This window comes from Balaenoptera musculus, chromosome 3 (assembly GCF_009873245.2).
Source record: "Balaenoptera musculus isolate JJ_BM4_2016_0621 chromosome 3, mBalMus1.pri.v3, whole genome shotgun sequence".
Taxonomy (NCBI): Eukaryota; Metazoa; Chordata; class Mammalia; order Artiodactyla; family Balaenopteridae; genus Balaenoptera; species Balaenoptera musculus.
The window spans coordinates 161,019,242-161,046,066 of NC_045787.1; the positions used below are offsets into that span (position 1 = coordinate 161,019,242).

At 41.4% G+C, this 26,825-nt stretch overlaps 2 protein-coding genes across 2 annotated transcripts in view; both read left to right on the forward strand.

Annotated features, from left to right (window-relative positions):
* The window catches only part of LOC118893406 (zinc finger protein 709-like), an 82,404-nt gene that overhangs the window by 12,578 nt on the left and 43,001 nt on the right, over positions 1 to 26,825 (forward strand). Inside the window, exon 2 of the mRNA XM_036848926.1 lies at positions 24,157 to 24,281. The gene's annotated coding sequence lies outside the window, so the exon portion shown is untranslated. The remainder of the gene's footprint in view (positions 1 to 24,156; positions 24,282 to 26,825) is intronic.
* LOC118892622 (zinc finger protein 627-like) lies at positions 13,342 to 26,677 on the forward strand. The gene is given in 8 exon segments (XM_036847360.1): positions 13,342 to 13,515; positions 24,157 to 24,233; positions 24,235 to 24,281; positions 24,487 to 24,540; positions 25,040 to 25,331; positions 25,333 to 25,478; positions 25,639 to 26,175; positions 26,535 to 26,677. Coding segments are annotated over 8 exon segments (1,470 nt in total).

The following is a 26,825-nucleotide window of genomic DNA, read 5'->3' on the forward strand; positions in this document are numbered from 1 at the left end:
CAAATACATAGAAATTTAAAAAGCAAATTAGGCAAAGTGAGGTGACAGGAATATGTTCCAAACAAGGAACAAGAGAAAACCCCAGAAGTAGAACTAAGGAAGCAGAAATAAGCAATCTGCTTGTTCAAGGTAATGATCATAAAGATGCTCAAAGAACTTGGGAGAAGAATGGGTGAACAGAGAGAGAAATTAGTCATTATTTTTTTTTATGAATATCAGGAGTCCCACTTTTTTTTTTAAATTAATTAATTTATTTATGGCTGTGTTGGGTCTTCGTTTCTGTGCGAGGGCTTTCTCTAGTTGTGGCAAGCGGAGGCCACTCTTCATCGCGGTGCGCGGGCCTCTCACTATCGCGGCCTCTCTTGTTGTGGAGCACAGGCTCCAGATGCGCAGGCTCAGTAATTGTGGCTCACGGGCCCAGCTGCTCCGCGGCACGTGGGATCCTCCCAGACCAGGGCTCGAACCCGTGTCCCCTGCACTAGCAGGCAGACTCTCAACCACTGCGCCACCAGGGAAGCCCAAATTAGTCATTTTTAACAAAAATTTTAAAAATACAAAGAACCAAATAGTTGAAGAATACAGTAAGTGATATTTTTAAATACACTAGAAAGAATCAGTAGTAGATTAGATGATACAGAGGAATGAATCAGCAAACTGGAAGACAGGGTAGTGGAAATCACTCAATCTGAACAGAAAATAAGGAAAAAGAATTTTTTTTAAATGACAGTTTAAGAGACTTCTGAGACAACAACAAGCATACTAACATTCTCATTATAGGAGTCCCAGAAAGAAAGGAGAGAAAATGGGCAGAAAACATATTTGAAGACATAATAGCCAAGAACTTCCCTAACCTGGTAAGGAAACAGACATCCAGGTTCAGGAATTACAGTCCCAAAAGGACCAATCTAATCCATATATATATATATTATTATATATATTTATAATATTATAATATATATAATGGAATATTACTCAACCATAAAAAAGAATGAAATTTTGCCATTTGCAACATTGTGGATGGGCCTAGAAGGTATTATCCTAAGTGAAATAAGTCTGACAGAGAAAGACAAATACTGTATAATCTCACTTACTTTTGGAATCTAAAAAACAAAACAAATGAACAAACATAGCAAAATAGAAACAGAGTTACAGATACTGTGTCAAACAGGTAGTTGGCAGAGGGGGAAGAGGTAAGGGAGGAAAGAAATAGGTGAGGGAGACTAAGAGGTGGAACTTAGAGTTGCAAAATGAGTCACAGGTATGAAATGTACGGTGTGGGAAATGTAGTCAATAATTATATCTTTGTATGGTGAGAGATTGTAAGTAATCTTATATTAGTGATCATATTGAAATATATAGGAATATTGAAACACCATGCTGTGTAACAGGAACTAACATAGTGTTATAGGTCATTTATATTTCGAAAACAAACTCATAAAGAGATCAGATTTGTGATTACCAGAAGCAAGGTGTGAGGGGGAGGGGGGAATTGAAGGAAGGCAGTCAAAAGGTACAAACTTTCTGTTATAAAATAATTAGTACTAGGGATGTAATGTACAACATGAGAAAGTTGTTAAAGAGAGTAAATCCTAAGAGTTCTCATCAAAAGGAAAAAAATTTTTTCTATTTCTTTAAAATTTTGTATCTATATGAAATGAAGGATGTTCACTAACCTTATTGTGATAATCCTTTCATGATGTATATAAGTTAAATCATACTGTACACTTTAAATTTATACACCTCTGTATGTCAGTTATATCTCAATAAAACTGGAAAAAAAGAGAATATTCTCAAAACCACCACAGACTGTTTGACTTCCATTTGATCAGAGCTGTAGGCTTCCACAGTGTTTTCCAAAGTTCAACATGGAAGATTCAGCACAGTTTGGATTTTCCTGCAAGCCCACTGTGTCCATCTGGCAAGAAATTTAGACTGTCGTGGTTGAGAATATTCTCTGAACACTGTTCTCTAGACTGTATTCATATAAGCTCTAATTTGTAATAACACCTTGGTCTGTTAATACTGCTGTTGACTTTGTGCTCCTGATTCCCCTTTGTGTTGCAGTCCAAAAGAACTACCTGGGAGTTTGTTCCTGTTCTTCACTGTGCAGTGACTGCTCAGACCCAGTCCTTCCATGTAGAATCAGCACCTTCCTCATATCGGGCAGATTCTCAGTGTTTCCTTTTACTCACATCTGAGTGTAATCCCTGAATATGTTTTCAGTTCTCTTTGATTGTATAAGATTCAAAGTATGTGCATTATTTTCTCTAATGAGTGCTTTTGTAGCTTTTTCTTAGAAATATTTTATTAGCTGTTTAACAAGCACTCATCTGCTAGGAAATACATTTCCTGAGAGGGTATATTAAATATCCCATTGTAATTATGGAATTTCAGATCAACTTGTAATTTTCTCCACCTAATCATTATACATTGAGTCAATATTATTGTGCATACAAGGGCAGGTATTTTTACCTCAGGCACTCTTTATTTTTTATTCTTTTATTATAATTTCTGTCATGAAATTTCTTATTCATTCATAACACCAAGCACTTAAATCATGGTGTTTTCTGTCCCCTTTTGCCAAGACCAACATGATCACGTCTGTTGTCAAGGAGAAGGAGGGGTGTAATGAGTTCTCATAATAGGAATGACCACAAAATGTGGGGTGTAACAGTAGCAGTGCACTTGAGGACTTCCTATTGGATTTTGACTTGTGTTAGATGATTTGATTGCTATTCAAGGAAGCAAGACGTTATTCTACATTGGATGCTGTGAGGAAGTGAGCTAAATTCTGTCATGGGTAATCATAATAGTTATTATCTAACAAGGCAGAAAGAATGGCATGATGCTGAAGTTAATTTTTAAGAAGTACCGATCATTAGTGAGAAGAGGGGAATTTTGGTCATTTAGAATCTTTAGGGAATTCCCTGGCAGTCCAGTGGTTATGACGCCGCACTTTCACTGCCGAGGGCCCCGGTTCAGTCCCTGGTTGGGGAACTAAGATCCTGCAAGCTGCAACTAAGATCCTGTTTTTCTGGTGTGGCCAGAAAAAACAAAAAACAAAACAAAACAAAAACTTTAGAATCTGTTCTCTTTTATTATTTATAGAGATACGGTTTTAGAATGTCTTTGTTTTCGTTTTGATCCATCATGGTCACAGAGTAGCTTTGTCTGATGTTGGATGTGTGTCACATTTTTCTCTTCAACAGGATATATCTAGGCCTCTTGGGGAGCGTGAGGCCAGCTCCCAGTCATCTGGAACAGGTTTTGCCTTTCTTGTCTAAATACTGAAATATTTCCTGCAGTGTACTGGATGATTTTAAAAGAAGTACACACTTAATATATGTATTTGTAATGACAAACTCCTTAGCAAATTAGATTCTCTTTTGTTATTTCCTTTATGAGTCAAATGAAGCTTACAAATTTTCAGAGAACACAAACCAAGCAAGGGAAAAAGTCAGGATACCTGGTCCAGTGAAACCTTCTTGCTCAGAGACTAATCTCTTGATGCTAATTTTTCAACATCCCTCATATGCCAGGCAGTGTAGACTAAAAACATTTCTAGTTTAGCAAAAATTTTCCAGGCACTCTAGGCTCTGGATATGGAAGTATAAAAGAAGTTCTTGAACTTCTGGGTGCTTATATTTTTGTGGGAAAAGAGAGATGGTTAAATAAGAAACCTTTGCTTTTATAAAAGAATGTAAGTGTGTGAAAGGAAAGGAAAGGATGACAGGTGAGATGATAGGGAAGGCAGGGTATGTTGTATATCTTTTTTATGGAGGGTAGTGGCCTCAGTGAGTGAGGATGTCACCACTGATCATTTTTCCACCATCTAACATCTTAAAATACTGAGGAACTGCTTGGATGTGGATGTAAACAATACTTCAGTCCTGCATTCTTGGGATTAGCAGCAATGGTTGGTATAGACATGGTTCATCTTCATTTTAGCCATAGCTAAAAGTTTTAGTGCATGTGCTGTTTGATCATGAGTTTGGACATGGGTATCTGGGATGTGAGTTTCCCCATTGCTTTTGGCTATCAGTTTTCATAGTATTTATGTTTCTGATTAGCACTTGAAGGGAATTGAAATTGCCTTTTGATTTGGCATTATCATTTTGCTGCTATTCAGACTGAAGGACACAATTTGTACCCCATGAAACTTTCGAGTTCCTTTGGGTTTGAGTAAAGGTCATCTGCACAACTGTAGCTCATCATGCATTTTCCTATGAGTAGAGTGATATCTGTGCAAGTCCAATATGATTTCCTGGTTGAAACACCAAAAATAGCTATGGCTGTTTAGAGGGCAATTATCCAAGGAGTAACTGAGGTAAGCTGCAATCAGAGGTATCATTTTGAGTAATATCTGAATGGAGTGGGAAAAGAGGTATATTTGACATCCTCAAACTAGGATATTTTCTATGCCTTCTTATAAGAGGAGTAGCTGGGAGGTTTATGCACAAAGCCCTCAAAGCTCATTTTTTTTCTGTTATCAGGGATCATATCCGTGTTTACACTTTCAGCGCATGTTATGGAAGGTAGGGTAAAAAGGTGACAGTTTGGTTTCATTAGACAGCAGTGGAAGTTCAGACTTGCTCCCCTTATTTTTCAGTACTAATTTATGCTTTCTTAGCAGTGTTGACATGTGACTTTACAATTATTAGTATCTCATTTGATCTGTCCCCATCATTCCTCCCACATACAAATGAAGAAAGTTAAGCATGGGGTCTTACCTTAATTCATATAGCTGATAACAATGAAATCTCTCAGTTTTCAAAGCATAATGTGTGCCACTCTTCTGGGCAATGTCAAAAATCGCAAACTCAGAAGAACACAAAGTTTGTATAAATATGCAGTTTTACAGATACAGAGTCAAATTTTCCATGAGGACTCAAGGCAATATGCTGGTCAATTTGTATGACATTCTGGAAAAGGCAAAGGTATAGGAAGCTAAAACAGATCAGTGGTTAAGGGTGGGAAGGGTTCAGTACAAACAGGAGAGTGTTCTTTTGGAGTGACAGTGTCCTCCATCTTGATGGTGGTATAACTATACATTTGTGAAAACTAACAACTACACTTAACATAGTATATATATTGTTAGGAGGGGGAAATTTCTCCCTCTACCTGTGTTGAGTTCTTGTGGCTAAACTAATAATAAAATTGATAGCAGACAGATTAATATGAGAAAAAACATTTTAATTCATGCACATGGAAGTCCCATAGAAATGGTACCTAAGAAGCAGCCAAAGCAGGCAGCTTTTATACTTTTTAGACAGAGATAATAAACTTGTGTGGAATTGACAAGACAAAGAAACTTAGGTTTTGGGTGCCCAATTAGTGAAGAATCTAAACAGAGTTTGGGCTTGGGGTAGTGAATAAAGAAGTAACAGGGTTCATTTCTATAGGCTTCTTCACCAGAATTCTCTATCTTGGGCCATAAGGGTATCCTGCTACCTCCAGATGCAAGCAGTAGACCCTTCACGTAAGAGATTTCTTTCCTGCTTTCAGGAAGAGTCAGAGTATCCCTCTTACGTTATCCATTTCTTCTTTCTTTTTTCTTTTTTTAAAATTAATTAATTAATTTTTTATTTTTGGGTGCGTTGGGTCTTTGTTGCTGTGTGTGGGGGCCGGTTGTGCGCGAGTGGGGGCTACTCTTCATCGTGGTGCGCAGGCTTCTCATTGTGGTGGCTTCTCGTTGCGGATCACGGGCTCTAGGCCCGCAGGCGTCAGTAGTTGTGGCACGTGGGCTCAGTAGTTGTGGCTTGTGGGCTCTAGAGCGCAGGCTCAGTAGTTGTGGCACACGGGCTTAGTTGCTCCGCGGCATGCGGGATCTTCCCAGACCAGGGCTCGAACCCGTGTCCCCGGCATTGGCAGGTGGATTCTTAACCACTGTGCCACCCGGGAAGCCCCTATCCATTTCTTAAGTAACTTTAATTCACATTAGGACTTCCCTGGTGGTCCAGTGGTTAAGACTCCCTGCTCCCAATGCAGGGGCACAGGTTCGATCCCTGGCTGGGGAAGATCCGCGTGCCGCATGGTGTGGAAAAAAAAAAAAAAAAAATCCAAATTAATCAATATAAAATTGAGGCACATTTTGGCCCCAACAGTATATACTACTTAATAACTAATAGAAAGCAACAAAAACGCTTTCACATGCTAGGAGAATGTTAAACTCTCCGAAACCTTGATTTTTACATGTTCCACAATTTCTTCTACCCTCTGGGATCCTTCTTCAGAAGAATGGAAGGACTAGGAAAGGACATGGGCCACAACAGGACTTTTCTTGGTACCAAGTCTGATTTAGGAAACACGCTCCAGGGCTACATCTGCTCTCGCTGTCATTCGCATAACTGGTGAGAAAGTAATTGAGCTCTCGGAGTCCACCTCTGAGTTGACTCCAGGTTTCTCGGGTCATATCTTGGCAATGCTGTGGCCTGACACAAAGGTGCATGTAACAGACCTCCCCAAGTGGAATATGGCTGGGTGTGTCCTAATCTAATCCTTGGGCATCAACATCATGTGTTCCCAGAGCCGGTATTGAGACCATTTTCAGCTTATATTTCCCATCTCTAGCATACCCTGTGCCTGCTTACCAGTAAACACGTTTAAATGCAACACTGTCTCACTCTGGCAGTTTTCTTTGTTGTAACTCCAGGTGACTGTGAGGTGAAGCAGGGACAAAACCCAGAACCCATGTCATGAGGCTCAGCGCCCTCGAACTCAATATTCCCCGTTGTCACATAAACAGCAGCGTTGCACCAACAAGCACAGTTCCACAATAGTCTCAAAACAATAATGTCAAAAAGGGACACCCTGCCTTGCCCTAACTCTAGTAATCACTCAGGCAGAGCCCACTGTCAGCAAACCACCCTCCCTTTGTTCTCTGGCACATACTACCCCGTGCTTTTGGCAGCGTATGCACCGACCACGCACGGCTTCCTCACCTCAGTATCTGCCTCCACCGAGAGTTGGCGCTCTGCTGCTGAGGCTGGTGTCTACCCTTTCCTGGTGCAGGAAAATCTCTGCAGAACTCCTGACCCGTGTCCTGTGGGAAATGGTGATCTCAGCCAGACCCTCCGCCGCTGGGGCCCCTTTGCTTCCCAAAACTCTAGAATGCAACGCGACACTGTCTCCAAATAAGACGCGCGAAACGCCCGGGATCCCTGAAGTGCGCAGGCTCAGGAGGTGGTGCCTCCTCCTTAATCGGAGGACAAGCTCCAGGTTTCTCGAGAGGCAGCAATGGGCCGAGCCATGTCCCCACCTGCTCTTGCAACAGCTTTCAGTGCTTTCCAGGGTCCCAGAAAGTGCTCTCTCTGTGGCTGGGAAACCTGGGGTCCGAGGTCTGGAGGCCGCCTTTCTCCCCATCAGTGGAAGTTCAAGTAGGGGACAGCGATCAAGGGCTCGGTGGGGACGGCCTGTGAGGCTGACCGGAGCGACCTCAGTCCGCAGGTGGGACCTGGGGGGTGATGGACACCGTACGGAGGAGACCTCCCAGAGGACATGGAGGCCGAGTGAGGACACAGAAACCTTTGTCGCCCTCACTGAGCTTCCAATGGGAAAGCAAAGTGAGGAATGGTCACATTGTGACCGGTGCTTTTCTGGAAGTGATTATAGAAGCGTGAGTGCCCTACTAGTAGGTGGTGTGGTGAACAAAGCCAAAGAAATATCCCTGTGTGCTTAAAAGCTGACATTCTAGTAGAGAAGAAAGAAGATATCTAAGTAAAATTATAACATATCTGATTGTGATTAGTCCTAAACAGAGAAAGAAAACTGGGGAGGAGTGCAGAGGGCTTGGGATCCATGTGTCTATGGGGGCATCTGTGTGTCTGAGCCATTGACTCTGAGGATTTTGTGTCTGTGTCTGCGTGTGTCCTCCTGTATGTGCCATGACAACATCTGTATGATTTTGTGTGTCTGCCTGAGGAGTTACGTGTATATATCCTATGAAATCTGGAATGCTTTTATTTCATATTCTTGCCTAATTTCCCTGGTAGCACTTCCCTTACAATGTTAAATAGAACTGGTTAGAGCAGACATCTTTGTCTTGTTTCTGATCTTACAGAGAAGGTGTTCAGGCTCACTGTGAAGTATGTTGTTACCTCTGAGCTTTTTAATGATGCCTTATTTCAGGTTGAGGAAATTCTCCTCTAGTCATAGTTTATTGCATTTTCCTTGTCAAAGGATACTGAACTTTGTTAATAGCTTTTTGCATCTAATGAGATGATCATTTAGATTTTGACGTTTATTCTATTAATAGTTTATTAATTTTAGTGAATTTTAGGATTATTTGTTCTAGTTCTATGGAAAATGTCATGGGTATTTTGATAGGGATTGCGTTAAATTAGTAGATTGCTTGCCATAGTATGAACATTTTAACTATATTAATTCTTCCAATCCTTGAACCTATGGTATCTTTCCATTTATTTGTATTGTCTTCAATTTCCTTCATCAGTGTCTTATCATTTTCAGACTCTAGGTCTTTACCTTCCTTGGTTAAATTTATTCTCAAGTATTTTGTTCTTTTTGATGCAATTGTAAATGGTATTGTTTTCTTAAATTCTCTTTCTGATATTTCATTATTAGTGTATGGAAATGCAACAAATTTCTGTATATTAATCTTGAATCCTGCAACTTTACAAATTTATTTCTTAGTTTTAATAGTTTTTTGGTGGAGACTTTAGGGTATTCTAGGTAAAGTATCATATCATCAGCAAAGAGTAGCAGTTTTACTTCTTCCCTTTCAGTGTGGATGCCTTTTATTTCTTTTTCTTTTCTGACTTTTGTGGCAAGGACTTCCAGTACTATGTTGAATAAAAATAGTGAGAGTGAGCATCCTTGTCTTGTTCCTGATCTTAGAGGAAAAGGTTTCAGCTTTTCACCACTGAGTTTGATATTAACTGTGAGTTTGTCATAAATGGCCTTTATTATGTTGAGATATTTCTTTCTATACCAACTCTGGTGAAAGTTTTTATCATGAATGGATGTTGAATTTTATTAAATGCTTTTCATGCTTCCATTGAGATGATCACGTGATTTTTATCCTTCCTTTTGTTTGAAACAAATTCCTCTGTCTTTTCATTTTGCTTAACTTTCTCTGTCTCTATGAAATTAGGTGAAACAGTTACTTATCCCAAGGTTAAATGTGTGTCTTGTGTGGGAAGGTCCCTATACATTCTTGTGTGCCCAGTGGCTTTGGTTTGAGAGCTGGACCTGAAGTGACCACTAGTTTTATCTCATCATGTCATCCTCACAGTGTGCTGACAGCTATCACCTTGGTGGGCAATGGGGCTAGAGATGGAGGGGCTGAAGCCAGAGCTGGGTGTGAGCAAGGGCTTCTCCTATGCTGAGTAGCCAACACTGCCCTATCAGGGTGGGATCAGGTCCAAAGTTGCTGGAGCAGAAACCCTCAGGGTCCAGTTCAAGTTGGTTCCATTCCCTCTAAGTGTGTGCTCTCCCCCCTCTCAGTATTGGCACTTTTGCCCCAGAGGGGAGCAGTGCTGGAGCAAAAATGGGGGGAAAAAATAGGTAGTTTGGACTTCATCAAATCAATGACTTTTGGGGTGTGGTGAAGATGGCAGAGTAGGAAGACCCTGAATTCACCTCCTCCCATGGGCACACCAAAATTACAAGCATTTACAGAGAAACTAGTGATGAGAACAACCTGAAGACTAGCAAAAAAAGATCTTCTAAAAACTAAAGATATAAAGAAGAAACCACAACGCAATGGGTAGGAAGAGCAGAGATGCAGTATAGTCAAGACCCATGCCCATAGATAGATGACTCACAAACATGAAGATAATTACAATTGCAGAGGTTCTTCCCAAGGAGCAAGGGTCCAATCCTCACATTGGCCTCCCCAGCCCGGGGGACCTGCACCAGGAAGAAGAGCCCCCAGAACATTTGTCTTTGAAAGTCATTGGGGCTTACTTTGGGGAGAGCTAGAGGGTTGTGGGAAAGAGAGACTCCACTCTTAAAGGGCTTACACAAAATCTTACATGCTCCAAGACCCAGGGCAGACACAGTAATTTGAAAGGAGCCTGGGTCAGACCCACTTACTGACATAGGAGAGTCTCCCAGAGAGGCAGGAGGCAATTGGGACTCATGCTGGGGACAAGGCGCTGGCAGCAGCCATTTTGGTGGGCTCATATTAGCATGAGAACACTGGTGTTGGCGAACACCATTTTGGAATCCTCCCTCTAGCTTATTAGTGCCAGGACCTGGCCCCACATACCAGCTGGTTGGCACCAGTCCTGGCACACCCCAGGCCAAGCAGCTAGCCAAGCAGGGACACAGCCCCACCAACCAGCAGGCCAGGTGCTCTAAGACTCCCTGAGCCTCCAGCTGCCCTGAGACCTGACCCTGCCCACCAGAGGGTCCAAGACCCAGTCTCATGCACCCGTAAACTGGAAATAGTACCAGGATTCCTACAGGCTCACAGCCAGAGATTTCTGGACCTGGCTCCACCCACCAGTGGGCTGACACTAGCCCCAGGACCTGACTTCACACACTAGAGGGTGGGCACCAGCACTGGGAAACCCTGAGCCCTGGCCACACCCACCAATTGGCAGACACAAACCCCAGGACCACTGCAGCCAGCTGTGTGAAGACCTGGCCTACAATCAGCAGGCTAGTACCACTCTGGGTTTCCCTGGGCCATGGCCCCACTCACTGGAAGGCCAAGACCTGCTCTGGGACTCCCTGGACCACGCAGCCAGCTGTTTCAGGAACCAGCACCAACCACTAGCAGGCTGACACCAGCCCCAGGACCCCTCCTCTGTGCCATAGCCCCATCCACCTTCAGGCCGACACTAGCTCCAAGAACACTGACCCTGCAGCCAGGCAACCCAGGACATGGGTCCACAAACCAGTGGGCCAGCACTAGCCCCCGGAACCCATGAGCTCCAAGCCAGCCTTGTCATGACCTGGCCCTGCCCACCAATGGGCCAGAACCAAGGCTCCCCTGGATGTGCCATGACCTGACCTCAACCGTCAGCAGCTGTCAACCTCTCTGCACAAGCTTTCCTGGCAACCAACTAGACCATGGGCCAGCCATACCTACCAACGCTCCCATAGTAGTCATCCAACTAAAACAGAAAGACCCACGCAGCCCACATGGATAGCACACCTAGAGCCTATAGCTCTAGTGACCAGAGGGGAGTGTGCTGCTGGGCAACACAGGATGTCTTCTACATAAGGCCACTTCTCCAAGATTGGGAAACATAAGCAACCTACCAAATTCATTGATATAAAAACAATGAATTAAGCAAAATGCGGCAATGGAGGAAAATGTTCCAAATGAAAGAGCAAAATAAAACCCCAGAAGTAGAACTAAGTGAAGTTCATATAAGCAATCTACCTGATAAAAAGTTCAAGGTAATAATCATAATGATGCTCAAAGAACTCCAGAGAAGAATGGGTGAACACAGTGAGAAGTTAGAATGTTCTAACAAAGGCAAAAAAATATAAAGAATCAAAAAGAGCTGAAAATACAATAACTGGAATAAAAAATACACTGGAAGGAAGGCACAGTAGTTTAGTTGATACAGAGGAACAGATCAGCAAACTGGAAGAGAGAGCAGTGGAGATTACTCAAGCTGAACAGAAAAACAAACAAAAAAAAATCTTTTAAAATAAGGACAGTATAAGATACAACATTACAGCATACTAATGTTCACATTATAGGGGTCCCAGAAGGAAAAGAGAGTGAAAAGGGGGCAGAAATGTATTTAAAGACATAGTACCTGAAAACATCCATAAACTGGGGCAGGAAACAGACCTACAGGTTCAAGAAGCACAGAGAGTCCCAAACAGGATTAACCTAAAAAGGATCACAAGACATATTGTAATTAAAATGGGGAAAATTAAAGATAAAGAGAATATTAAAAGCAGTAAGGGCAAAGCTCTAAATTGCATACAAGGCAACTCCCATAAGGCTATCAGCTGACTTTTCAGCAGAATCTCTGCAGGACAGAAGGGAGTGCCACAATATATTTAAGGTGCTGAAGAGAAAAATCTACAACCAAGAATACTCTACCTGGTAAGGCTTTCATTTAAATTTCATGGAAAGATCAAAAGTTTTGTAGAGAAGAAAAATCTAAAGGGGTTAAGCACCATGTTTCACTGAAAGTTTTACTTTCATTTCAGGTCCATAGGATTCACTGGCAAATAAGCACTCCACACTAAGTTAAGCAAAAATTTAAAGAGTTTATTGGATTAACACAAGAATACAGTATATCAATTAAGCATTATTCCCAATAACCAAAAGGTGGAGGTAACTCAAGCATCCATCAACAGTTGAATGGATCAAAGAAATGAGGCACATACACATATCAGAGCGTTGTTAGGCTTTTAAAAGAAAGCAGATCTGACACCTGCTACAACATGGATGAACCTTGAGGACATTATGCTAAGTGTAATCAGCCTGTCAACAACGTTGAAACACAGTATGATTCCACTTGTATGAGTTACCTGGCATAGTCAAATTCATAAAGACAAAAAGTAGAATGGTTTTTGGCCAGGGGCTGGGTGACGGGGAGAATGAGGAGTTGTTGTCTAATGGGTATGGAGTTGTGGTTTTGCAAGATGAAAATAGTTCCGGAGATTGGTTTCACAATGTTAATGTATTTCACAATATTTACCCATATACTTTAAAAATAATGAAAATGTAAATTTTTATTGCATGTATATTACCACAATCAAAAGTAGCCCAGACCAGATAAAAGTTCGGTTTAAAATCAAATGTGCCCGCACTTCCCTGGTGGTCCAGTGGTTAAGAATCCACCTTCCAATGCAGGGGGACGTGGGATCCATCCCTGGTCCGGGAACTAAGATCCCACATGCCGCGCGGCAACTGAGCCTGCTTGCCACAGCTAGAGAGCCCGTGCTTCAACTACAGAGCCCAGACGCTCTGGAGCCCCCGCACCACAACTAGAGAGAAGCCCGCACGCCGCAACACAGAACCCACGCAGCTGCAATGAAAGATCCCACATGCCACAACGGAAGATCCCGCATGCGGCACTAAGACCCCAGGCAGCCAAATAAATAAATTAAAAAAAAAAAAAAAATCAAATGTGCCAGGTGGAGACAGGCTCTCCCCACAGGCCACAGAGGATTCTGCGCAGCAAAGCTTTCTCCAAGGGGCGCGGCATACGTCTGTCCAATCAGGGGCGCCGGTGGGGCAGGTGGGTGGTGCTACACAGCTTCCCGACTTGGTGGTATCCACTCTCGTTGGCCCACCCCAGGGTCGACTCTTCCGTGCCCTTCACCGTTGCTATTTCCTTTGCCACAGTCTCTGTCGCGCTGTGATCTGCACTGGTCGTTAGGAGGGACCCAGGAAACCTAGAAATGGTGAGTGTGCTGCCCCCTGGCGTGCGGAGACGGAGAGGAGAGGCTGGTTGGAACCGGCCGTGGCGGGACCCGGGCCTCCCAGCGGTCAACTCCCGAGTCTGCGGACCGAGTCCACCCCCGGGCGCCGCTCAGACCTCATTCCCTCCGGCTCGCAGCGTGGGGGCGGGGCCGGTAGCGGGGCCTCCGCGCGTCCAGTCCTGTCACTGCGCGCGGCGACTGGGGCCCTGACCCCGGGGCCTCTCTGGGCAGCTCTGTGCCCGCAGCCCCGCGTATCCCTCAGATTGTGCGGTGACCACGGGGAGGGTCATCAGGGGACAGTACTGACTAGGTCTCCAGGGGTTCGTGCGTGGAAGGATCAGTGGTCTGTGGGTTCCCAGCCTCTCCTTTTTGACACAGGGGGACCACTTTCCTCCTGAGTTTTCCAACTGTTTGGGAAGCAAGATTTCAAATCCACGATGCTATCCCCCCAGAGTAGCTGGTAACAAATGCCTAAATTTCCAGATCGCTCCCCGCATTCCCAAAACACTCTTCCCCACACTGATTCACAAGAGCATTACCAACTATCCATTTTCGGGGTTCATTTCAAAGAGGTCCAGTATTTTAACTGTATATCCTTTGACACTGAGCCATGGTTGGCTTTTGTGTGTGTGTGTGGGGGGGGGGTATTTTACGTGAGAGGAAAGCAGAGAATAACCACCTGGAATTCGTTGTATGAAATCTTTTCTCCTCCAAGTTTATTTTCTAGGGGCAGACATCCTATGGGAAATCCTTTGATGAGGTTCTTCTTTGGAACTTCCCTGGGCGAACTGTCCTGTAAGAACTACCCCCTCTGGGTGTGTCACCTTGAAAAGATTTATTCACTTATTTAAGTCTCTCTTTTTCAATAGAGGTGAAATGTATCTAATTTATAGAGCTTGAAAGACAATATAAGAGATTTCCGAAGAGACAAGAAAGAGGTGAATTTAAGCCAAAAGAAAATATTCCAGGGTTACATTCCATTTGTTAAGAATTGTGGTTTCACTAAAGTGGGAAGGGGGAGAATCTTTGCCTCCACTGCCCCACCTTCACCCTCCCCTTAAACCCTCTGCCTTTTGAAATCAGATCGTTTTCACTGAGATGTTGGACACTACCAGGTGTCTGTCCCTGGGCCAGCAGGGACCTCTGAAGCCTTCTTCATGACCTGGCTTTTTTTTTTTTTTTTTTTCCCATCCTGTGGTTTTTCTAATGGATATTCAGGATTTTTGTAATCTCATAGCTATCCAAGCTCCACTTGTAAATTTTAAGAACTTTAATTGAAAGTTAAATTGAAGTTGCTGTTTGTAGACACTTAACACCCATGAAACCCCAGCCATCATGACAAATCCTTGAGTGTTGTCTTAAGAAAATGATGCTGGGCATCACAGTTTCAGCACCTCTTGTTTTTTGATGCTCATCTCCCCCTGCTGATCTCAGAGTTTCCTGGCTTCGCCTTCCCCCCTCTCACCCTTTTGCTGTCCGGTGTAGTGATTTGGTGAGAGAAACTGCTGCCTACTCCTCCACCCCTATCCCCACCCCCTACACTACATATGAGTTTCAAGTTTTATTATTGCAATAAAAGCACTTTATGCTTTCTTTTCTCAAAAAAAGAAAGGATTGTGGTTTCACTTTTTTCTTCCCCTGAGAATGTGTGGTAAGTTTCTGAGGTGCGTACTTTCTTTTTGGATGATTTCAATAGGAATTCCAGGGCCTAGACTTGAAAATCAGAAGTGTTCAAGTGTGGTTAATTATTTACAAAACAATGTCTTACCGTGAAAATGATAATTAACTGATGCCTTCCTTTATAAATAAATAGATATTTGGGGTTTTCTGGTTGAACTAGTAAAAGTGCCTTATGATTTTCTTCCTTCCTTTCTGCAAAAATACTGGGTTTGAATGATTTTGCTGGATTGTTCAAACACTGGGCTTGTGTCATTTAAAATATAAAAGTAGGTCCCAAACAACTCCAGTGGGGTGTAGAGGACTGTGGTCAGCGACCCAAGTTAATGCCTCCTTAAGGCTGCAAAGGGAAGTACTTGAAGGTCCAGTCGGTTCTTCTTGGGGAGCCTACCTCCTACCTGGTCACACCCACCATGGAAGGAGTGAAACTACAGAGCCCTGGAAAGCTGGGAAAGCAAGTGCACATGGGAGCGAGGGGGTTGTAGTTGTGGTTCCTTTAGACCTCGACATTTTTAGACATTACTTTTTTGAGTGTTGTATCCATAATGTCGGTGCATTCAGTGTAATTTGTGCACAGGGTAGTCTGTGGAGGTTGGTGTTCTGTCTCCTTGTCAAAGTGTTTAGGAATTTGGGAGTTCATTTGGGTCGGAACCTGCTGAGAAATTCCTCACTTGTGAGAATGGAAGCCTGGGGGAGGAAGGGCTTGCATACCGCCAGGCAAGAGAAGAGTATGTACAGCTGCCAGAGTTTTATTTTTGGGTCCCTACCCTTCTTCACCAGGGACAGACTCACTTCTAGGGGTTCTATCTCAGTCAGGAGTGTCTGGACCACAATTTTAAGAACATGTTTAACTTTCTGAATGTGGGTTTTCGTTTTGAACTGTAGGGAAGCGGTGTGCTTATCTCAGCTGATTCAAATATTTGCTTTTCTTTCCTTTGGATTCCTTTATCTATTGAATATTGTGGTCCTGTAATTCTTCTTTTCCTTAGTAGAAAAATAACCCCTCTGCATCCACACAGTTTGCACTACTTTTGACATCTTGTATTACTACAGTACATTTGTTACAATTACTGAACCCATATTCATGTGTTAAAGTCCACCGTTTACATTATTCTTGACTATTTGTGTTATATGCTCTGTGGGGTTGCAAACGTTTAATGGCATATATCCATCATTTCTGTAGTATACAGAGTAGTTTCATTTCCGTCAAATCCCTTAAGCTCCACCTGTTGGTTCATCCGTTTCTCCCTCCAACCCCCAAATCCTTATCAACCAAAGATCTTTTTACTAGCTTGTAATTTTGTCTTTTTCAGAATGTCTTACATTTGAAATCATACAGTATATAGCCTTGTCAGTTGGCTTCTTTCACTTAGCAATATGCTTTTTTGTTTCCTCCATGTGTTTTCATGGCTTGATACCTCATTTCTTTCTCTTTTTTTTTACTGAACAATATTTTATCGTATGGATATGCCACTGATTGTTTATCCATTCGACTCTTGAAGGATATCTTGCTTACCTCTAACTCTTGCAATTATGAATAAAGTGCATACAAACATTCATATGCAGGTTTTTTGCAAATATAAGGTTTCAGCTCACTTAGGTCAATACCAAGGTGTGATTGCTGGATCTTACTATATAGGAGTATAATTAGTATAATTAGTTTTGACATAAAATTCCTATCTTCCAACGTAGGCATACCAAATTCTGTTCCCACCAGCAGTGAATGAGGATTACCTGCAGCTTCACATCTTGGCTGTATCTGGTGTTCTGAGTCTTTTCATTTTAGCCATGTATAAGTGTGTAGGGACATCTCTTTCTCTCTCTTTCTTGGTAGTTCTCCAAGAACATATGTTGAGCATGTTTTCATACTGCTTATTTCCCATTTGCATATTTTCTTTAGTGAGGTGTCCGTTCTGATCTTTAGCCCATTTTTAACTGGGTTGTTGGTGTTTTTACTGTTGAGTTTAAGAGTTCTTTGTATATTTTGGATACCAGTCATTTATCAGATATTTACAAAGATTTTCACCTTGTCTGTGACTTGTCTTAACACTTTCCCAGGACACAAGTTTTTCATATTAAAGAAGTAAAACATTTTTTTTTCCTTTGTGGATTTTTTGGTTTTTTGGTGTTGTATCTGAAAAGTCATCACTACAGCCAAGGTCACCTAGATTTTCTCTTATGTTATATCTAGGAGTTTTTACTTTTGCATTTCACATTTAGATCTCTGATCTATTTTGAGTTAATTTTTGTGAAAGGCTTGTGTTTACCTTCCTTTTGTGTGTACATATGTGAGTGTGTGTGTGCTTTGTACGTGGCTATCCATTATTTCCATCACTATTTTTTTTAAGGTTTTCTTTTGTCCATTGAATTGCCTTTACTTCTTTGTCAAAGATCAGTTGAATACATTTTTTGTGTGTTTATAGGAAAGCAATTGATATTTATATTCTTCAACCTTGCTGTACACTTTTATTAATTCCCAGAGTTATGTCTGTTTGTTGTGGATGCTATCAGATGTTTTACATAGAAAATCATGTCATATAGAACAAAGACAGTCTTATTTCTTGCTTACCAGTCTATGTACCTTTTATTTTCTTTTCATGTCTTACTGCATTGGCCAGAGCTTCCAGTACAATATTGGATAGATGCTTCCTTGCTCTGTTCTTATATTCCCTGTGAAGCATCCAGTTTCTTACCATTAAGTACGATATTAACTACAAGTGTTGTGTAGATTTTTTTTAAAAAAACAGAGAGTTCCCTTCTATTATTAGTTTATTATCATAGTGGATGTTCGATTGTGTCAAATCTTTTTTCATTTTTTATTTCCCTCTCCTTTCATTTTTGATATTAATAATTTCTTCCCTCTTTGCCTGGTAATCTTGACTAGATGTTTATCAATTTTATTAAATTAATCTTTCAAAGAACCAGCTTTTGGTTTTGTTAATTTTCTCTATTGCTTTCCCATAATTACATTGATTCCTCTTTTAACTTTTAATGTTTCTTTTCTTCTGCTTACTCCCATTTTAATTTGCTGTTATTTTTATTGCTTCCTCAGTTAGATGCTTACGTTATTGAATATAGCAATAACAATATAGCAATATAGCAATATGGGTTTTTCTAGTGTATTTATTTGATAGCGTAAAATTCCCTCTTTACGTTAGTTATGCTGCATCCCACAACCTTTAATAAGGTGTATTTTCATTTCCTTTAGTCACAAAATAGTCTCTCTTAAGACTTCTTCTGTGATCCCACATATTACTAGAATTCTGTTATTGAATTGCCATGTATGTTAGGGGTTTCCAGCTATCTTCCTGTCATTTATCTCTAGAATATGTCAATGTGGACTGAGAGCATATTTCATATGGTTTCTTTCCTTTCAGTTTGTTAAGGTGTGTTCTGTGTTACAAAATGTAGTCTGTCTTGGTGAATGTTCCATGTGAACTTATGAAGAATGTATATTCTGCTGTTATTGCATTAAGTATTCCATAGATCACAGTTAAATCCAGTTGTTTTATTGTGCTGATCAGTTTAACTGTCCTGATTTTCTCCTGCTGGAATTTATAATTCATGGTAAGGGGGCACTGAAGTCTTCCGCTATAGTAGTGGATTCATCTGTTTCTCCTTGCATTCTATCAGCTCCTTTCTCCATGCATTCTAATGCCCCTCTGTTGTTATGCATGTACACATGAAGGATTGCTATGCCTTCATGGAGAATGGGCCCCTTTGTCTTTATGTAATGCCCTCTTCATCTGTGAGTTTTCCTTGGTCAGAAATCTGCATTGTCTGAAATTCATACACCTACACCAACTTTCCTTCATTAGTGTTGGCGTGGGACATTTTTCTCCATTCCTTTACCTTTCATCTGAGTCTGTATATATTTGAAGTGGGTTGCTTGGGCTTCCCTGGTGGCGCAATGGTTAAGAATCCGCCTGCCAATGCAGGGGACACGGGTTCGAGCCCTGGTCCAGGAAGATCCCACATGCCGCGGAGCAACTAAGACCGTGCGCCGCAACTACTGAGCCTGCACTCTAGAGCCTGCAAGCCACAACTACTAAGCCCACGTGCCACAATTACTGAAGCCCGCGTGCCTAGAGCCCACACACCGCAAGGAAGAGCAGCCCCTGCTCGCCACAGCTAGAGAAAGCCCACGCACAGCAACGAAGACCCAATGCAGCCAAAAATAAAAAATAAATGAAAAATAAAATATTTTAAAAATAAATAAATTAAAAAAATAAAGTGGGTTTCTTTTTTTTAAATATTTATTTGGCTGCGCCTGGTCTTAGTTACAGCACGTGGGATCTTCGTTGCAGCATGCGTGATCTTTAGTTGTGGGATGTGGGGTCTTTAGTTGCAGCATGTGAGATTTTTTTAGTTGCGGCATGTGAAATCTTTTAGTTGCAGCATGTGGAATCTTTAGTTGTGGCCCGCAAACTCTTAGTTGCAGCATGTGGGATCTAGCTCCCTGACCAAGGATCAAACCCGGGCCCCCTGCATTGTGAGCATGGAGTCTTAGCCACTGGACCACAAGGGAAATCCCTAAAGTGGGTTTCTTATAGGCAACATATAACTGTGGTTTTTTAAATCTGATATTACTGTATCTGTCTTTCAACTGTATTGAGAACATTGATGATTAAAGTTGTTGATCAGGCCAGATGAATATTTACCACACCTGTTACTGTTTTCTCTTTCTTGCCCTTGTTTTTGTTTGTTTGTTTGTTTAATTTTTATTTATTTATTTATTTTTGGCTGTGTTGGGTCTTCTGCACGTGGGCTTTCTCTAGTTGTGGCGAGTGGGGGCTACTCTTCATTGCGGTGTGCTGGCTTCTCATTGTGGTGGCTTCTCTTGTTGTGGAGCACTGGCTCTAGGCATGCGGGCTTCAGTAGTTGTGGCACACAGGCTCAGTAGTTGTGGCCCGCGGGCTCTAGAGCACAGGCTTAGTTGCTCCATGGCGTGTGGGATCTTCCCAGACCAGGGCTCGAACCCATGTCCCCTGCATTGGCAGGTGGATTCTTAACCACTGTGCCACCAGGGAAGTCCCTTGTCCTTGTTTTTTGTTTCTGTCTTCCACCTTTTTCCTGCCTTCTCTGGCTTTAATTGAGCAATTTACATGATTCATTTTTTTTATCTGCTCTTAGTATATCAATAACACATTTTAAAAAAATATTTTTTGTGGTTGCCTTTGAGTTTGCAGTGTACATTTACAACTAAGCCACATCCTCTGTCAAGTATAGGCATACCTCATTTTACTGTGCTTTGCTTTATTGCACTTTGCAGATATTGCATTTGTAGCAACCCTATGGCAGGCAAGCTATTGGCACCATTTTTCTAACAGCATTATCTTTTAATTAAGGTGTGTTCATTTTTTCTAGGCATAATGTTATTGCAACTTAACAGATTAAAGTATAGTTTTTCGTTTGTTTGTTGTTTGGCTGCACCACGCAGCTTGTGGGATCTTAGTTACCCGACCAGGGATTAAACCTGGGCCCTTGGCAGAGAAAGCACCAAGTCCTAACTACTGGACCACCAGGGAATTCCCTACAGTATAGTGTTTATATAACTTTTATATGCACTGGGAAACCAAAAAATTCATGTGAGTGGCTTCATTGCAATATTCACTTTACCGCGGTGGTCTGGAACCAAGCCCAAAATAACTTCAAGGTGTGTCTGTACTATTATACCACTTCACTGGTTGTACAAGTACCTCATACCACAGTATTCCCAATTCCCCCTTCCCTATCCCTTGTCATATTGCTGTCATTTATTTCACTTATCTATAAGCTTATTATTACCAAATACATTGTTGCTAATATTATTTTGAACAAAGTACCATCTGTTACATTAATGACAGTAAATATCAAAGATATTTTACCATCCTTTATTCCTTTTATAATCCTCCACTGTTGTCATTTACATTTTTTCTGATGAATTTTTGAACATTCATTCAAAGTAGGTGTGCTAATGACAAATTCCCTCAATTTTTGTCTCAGAAGGTCCTTATTTCTTCTTTTTTAAAAAATATTTATTTACTTGGCTGTGTCGGTTCTTAGTTGCGGCACATGGGATCTTCATTGCAGCATACAGGATCTTTAGTTGCAGCATGCAGGATCTTTAGTTGCGGCATACAAACTCTTAGTTGCAGCATGTGGGATCTAGTTCCCTGACCAGGGATCGAACCCAGACCCCCTGCATTGGGAGCATGGAGTCTTAGCCACTGGACCACCAGAGAAGTCCCCCTTGTTTCTTCTTTATTTTTGAAGAATGATTTTGCTTAACACAATTCTAGGAGAGTGGGCTTCCCTGGTGGCGCAGTGGTTAAGAATCTGCCTGCCAATGCAGAGGACACGGGTTCGAGCCCTGGTCTGGGAAGATCCCACATGCCACGGAGCAACTAAGCCAGTGTGCCACAGCTACTGAGCCTGCACTCTAGAGCCTGCGAGCCACAACTACTGAGCCTGCTTGCCACAACTACTGAAGCCCATGCACCTAGAGCCTGTGCTCCGCAACAAGAGAAGCCACCACAATGAGAAGCCCGCGCACCGCAACGAAGAGTAGCCCCCACTCGCCAGAACTAGAGAAAGCCCACGCATAGCAATGAAGACCCAACACAGCCAAAAATAAATTAATTAATTAATTAATTTTTTAAAATTCTAGGAGTGTTTTTTTTAATTTCAAAACTTTAAATATTTTGTGCCATTCTGTTCTTGTTTGCACAATGTCTGAAAAGAAGTCCGATTAATTCAAATTTTTGTTTCTCTGTACCTAAGAAGTGTTTTCCCTCTGGCTTCTTTCAATATATTCTTTTTGTCTTTGATTTTTCACTAGTTTGAATATGATATATAGTCGTCCCTTGGTGCCCTTGAGGGATTGGTTCCAGAATCTGCCACGGATACTGAAATCCATGGATGCTCAAGTCCCATAGTTGGCCTTCCGTATTCGTGGGATCCACATCCATAAGTATGGAGGGTTGACTGTATATTTATTGAAAAAATACACATATAGGTGGACCCATACAGTTCACACCCATGTTGTTCAAGGGTCAATTGTACTTGGGTGTGCACTTCTGATGTTTTCATATTTAGTGTTCCTGTATCTACAGTTTGCAGTCTGTCATTAATTTTAAGAAATGTTGGTGATTTTTTTTTCCTGGGTTTTATTTATTTATTTATCTATTTATCTATCTATTTATTTATTTATTTATTTATTTATTTATTGGCTGTGTTGGGTCTTTGTTGCTGAGTGCGAGCTTTCTCTAGTTGCGGGGAGTGGGGGCTACTCTTCATTGCAGTGCACGGGCTTCTCATTGCGGTGGCTTCTCTTGTGGAGCACGGACTCTAGGCCCCCGGGCTTCAGTAGTTGTGGTTTGCAGGCTCTAGAGCGCAGGCTCAGTAGTTGTGACACACGGCCTTAGTTGCTCCGTTGCATGTGGGATCTTCCCGGACCAGGGCTCAAACCCGTGTCCCCTGCACTGGCAGGCAGTTTCTTAACCGCTGCACCAACAGGGAAGTCCAAAATTTTGGTGTTTATTAATTCACTTATTTTTTCTGTTTCTTTCTGTTTTTTCCTTTCATGTATTAGCATTATGTGTATTTTAAACATTCTGTTCAAGAACATTGTCCTGGGGTTCATGGATGTTGTATTCTGTATTTTTTGTTCTTTTTTGTCTTTGTATTAGATTCTGGTCTAATAAATAAATAGACTTTTTTGTCAGTATAGGCTTTATTAGGAACAGAATATTTGGGGCACGTTTCAAAATTCCATCTTCCTTTTCTCTTTCCCAATTTTGGAGACACTGGCTTGCCCTTTGACCTCAGTTCACTCATGGATCTAAGAAGAGTTGATCATTTCAAGATTTTTCATTTTCTTCTTGTGAGACCGAGAATGACATATTCTAAGTTCCCTAAATTCCAGACTGGAAGTTAGCAGGACACCATCTACATTGGCTGGTTGGGAATAGCTTTCCTGAAATTGGAGAATGGAGATTTTATATTCTTTTGGAGGAAAGCACTGCTGACATTTTTACATATTTTATAATCATGGGCTAATTTACCATCAAGCCATGTGGACTTCAGTGAACTTGCAATCTGCAGCTCTTAACCTGTTCCTCAAGTGCAACAAGGACCAGGATGCACCGTTCAGTATTGACTGGAAAGAGACCTTTTTGTACATCGTCTCATTAGCTGTTCTAAAAAATGCCTGGAAGCAGCCCCAAGGCACATGAGTTCAGGGATTCTTTCATTCTAAGTTGTCATGCCTCTTCCTCATGTCTGAGCTCTAAGTTTCAAATAATGTTTTAACCTATCAAATCAGGGGAAAAAGTGAAGAATTGTGTCTGTGACAAATATTACACAAGTTAAAAGCAACACTTCCCCACAGGAATATTTACATTCAGGCAGCTGCCTCTGATTACTTCTAATGGCCTGGAGGACTTTAGGACAGTGTGACCAGCTGGGCTTTGTTACAAGTTTGATTTCTACAGGCCTCCTGGACTCTCATGTTGGGTAATGGGACTAGAAAAAGCTTCCAGTTCTTCACTGTGTTTTTATTTATTGAAATCTCATGCAGATTTGACCCTTTGCCTCATGGAGTGCTGTGAATGGTGGGGTGATAAGGAAGAAGATGAAAGAATCTTTCTCACAAGGAATTAGTGGTCTTAAAATGATAATATTTGTTTCATTCCTATAGCATTTCCCAACCATTTCCCAACATGCTGCACACCATGCCATTAGAGAGAAATGAGATGTAATGTGATCACAGTAAAAATGTGTAAATAACTTGCGTGTGTTCATGATGCCATTAAACTTAACAAAGGAGTAGGACTTCCCTGTTGGTCCAGAGGTTAGGACTCTGTGCTTCCACTGTAGGGGGCCCGGGTTTGATCCCTGGTCGAGGAACTAAGATCCTGTGTGCCACACAGCATGGCGGGAAAAAAAACCCAAAAAACTTACAAAGGAGTAAGTGTGGACAGAGAGTAAGCTTTTGATGATCATAGTTAGATAAAAGTCATAGATAAATGTTTGGAGAAGACAGACTCATACATAACCCTCCTATAAATGAAGTATAGATGTCTAGTCCTGTCAGTGTCACGCATCTGACTGTACACTTATTTGGGATATTTTTAGGACTCAGTAGCTTTTGAGGATGTGGCTGTGAACTTCACCCTGGAAGAGTGGGCTTTACTGGATCCTTCACAGAAGAAACTACAGAGATGTGATGCGGGAAATCTTCTGGAACCTGGCCTCAGTAGGTAAGGATGACAACATTCCTTCACTTTGTCAGTTTGAGAATGAGTTTTTCTTGCCCACCGACATTTTTCCAAGATGTGGAACGTGGAAAAGGAAGAATGTTGGTAAGTAAACTAGACATGGTCACAGCTCTAGGCATGGACCTAGACTCTAATAGTTTTTCTGTAACTTCTAATACTTTGGAATTATTCTGGGTCTACATTTTAGGAAAAACATGGGAAGATCATGTCATTGAAGATCAGTACAAAAACCAGGAGAGAAAACTAAGCTGAGTTGCACTCACAATGAGAAGCAGTGTCTCATGTGAGCATCCTAGTATGTTATGAAAATTTAACAAGAAGTAAACACAGAAACTAACACACCATTGTAAGCAATTATACTCCAATAAAGATGTTAAATAAATAAATAAATAAATAGAAGCAAACAACAAATAATCCCTGCTTTAAATGTATTTATTAGAAAATTTTCAAAAAAAAAAAAAAACGAAAGAAAAATTTCCCCAAAAATACTGTCTGAAATGTGAAATCGTTGTTCAGTGTTTGCAAAATAGTTCTCTTGGAAACAGTATTAGTAAACCCTATGTATGAATGTTACTGTTTAAATAGTTTCAAGGGTGAAGTCCTCTTGCAGAGCATTCAGTATATTCAATTTCAAACAATTCAGGCGAGGAAGAAACTCTACACTATCCCTATAAATCATAATAAATATAAGTATAAAATCATTAATAAAGAAATAATTAACAGTGTGCTTCTCATTATTTACAAAAGTCATATGGTTGAGGCACTCTGTGAAAATAAAGAGGGTGGTCCATGTGGAGAAAACTTCAGCCTTATTCCAAATCTCAGTCTGAACAAGAAAACTACTGGAGTAAAACCACATGAATACGGTGCATGTGAAAAAATTTTTACGTGTCATTCATCCCTTAATAGACATATGAGATGTCACACTGAACACAAACCATATGAGTATCAGAAATATGGAGAGAAGACGTATAAATGTAAGGCATGTGGGAAAGCCTTTAGTTATCTGCAGTGTTTTAAAAAACATGAAAAATCACAATGGAGAGAAAATGTATAAATGTAAAGACTGTGGGAAAGCTTTTATTATGTGTCTCAAAACCCTTCGAAGACACGTGATAACGCATACTGGAGGTGCTCCTTATAAATGTAAGGAACGTGGGAAAGCCCTCAGTTGTTCCAGTTACACTTTGAGTGCATGAAAGAACTCACACTGAAGAGAAACCCTATCAGTGTAAACACTCTGGAAGAGCCTATAGATATCAAACACATGACAGAACTGGCACAGTAGAGCAGTTCTATGAATGTAAGCAATGTGGTAAGGCTTATATTTCCCTTTGAGGTTTAAAAATACATGAAAGAAATCACACTGGAGAGAAACCCTACGAATGTAATGAATGTGGTAAAGCTTTCAATTCTCATCTAGGTTTCAAAATCCATGAAAGAAATCACAGTGGCGAGAAACCATACGAATGTAAAAAATGTACCAAAGCATTCAGTTGCCCCAGTTCTCTTCAAAGACATGGAAGAATTCATACTGGAGAGAAACCCTATCAATGTAAGGCATGTGGGAAAGCCTACAGATACCATAGTTCCTTACATACACACGAGAGGACTCACAAAGGAGAGAAACACTATGAATGTAAGCAGTGTGGAAAAGCCTTTCTTCCTCTTTCTAGCTTCTGAGCACACATGATCATTCACACTGGAGATGGACCTTATAAATGTAAGGAATGTGAGAAAACATTCTTTTCTCCCAGTTCATTTCAAGTACATGAAAGGAGACACACTGGAGAGAAACCCTATGAATGTAAAATATGTGGTAAAGGCTTCAGTTGTTCCAGTTATGTGCAAGTATATGAAAGAATTCATACTAGAGAGGAACCCTTTATTTTATTTATTTATTTTTTTAAACATTTTTATTCTTTTATTTTTGGCTGCGTTGGGTCTTTGTTGCTGCGCGTGGGCTTTCTCTAGTTGTGGCAAGCAGGGGCTACTCTTCGTTGCGGTGCACAGGTTTCTCATTTCAGTGGCTTCTCTTGTTGCAGAGCATGGGCTCTAGGTGCGCAGGCTTCAGTAGTTGTGGCTTGCAGGCTCTAGAGCGCAGGTTCAGTAGTTGTGTCACACGGGCTTAGTTGCTCCGCAGCAAGTGGGATCTTCCCGGACCAGGGCTCGAACCCGTGTCCCCTGCATTGGCAGGTGGATTCTTAACCACTGTGCCACCAGGGAAGTCCTGAAAGAAACCCTTTGAATGTGATAAATGTGGGAAAGCTTTCATTTATCACATAAACTTTCAAAGACATATGAGACTGCACACTGGAGAGAAACCATACAGATGTGAAGAATGTGGGAAAGACTTTAGTCATCCCAGTTCATCCTGAAGGCATGAAAGGAGTCACTGGATAAATACTCTTGAATGTAAACAACGTGGAAAAGACTTCATTTGACCCCATCCCTACATGTTAAAACTCTCATGGAGAAGAAAAAAAAAATGTGGGTAACATTAGAAAACTTGCTGGAAATTAATCT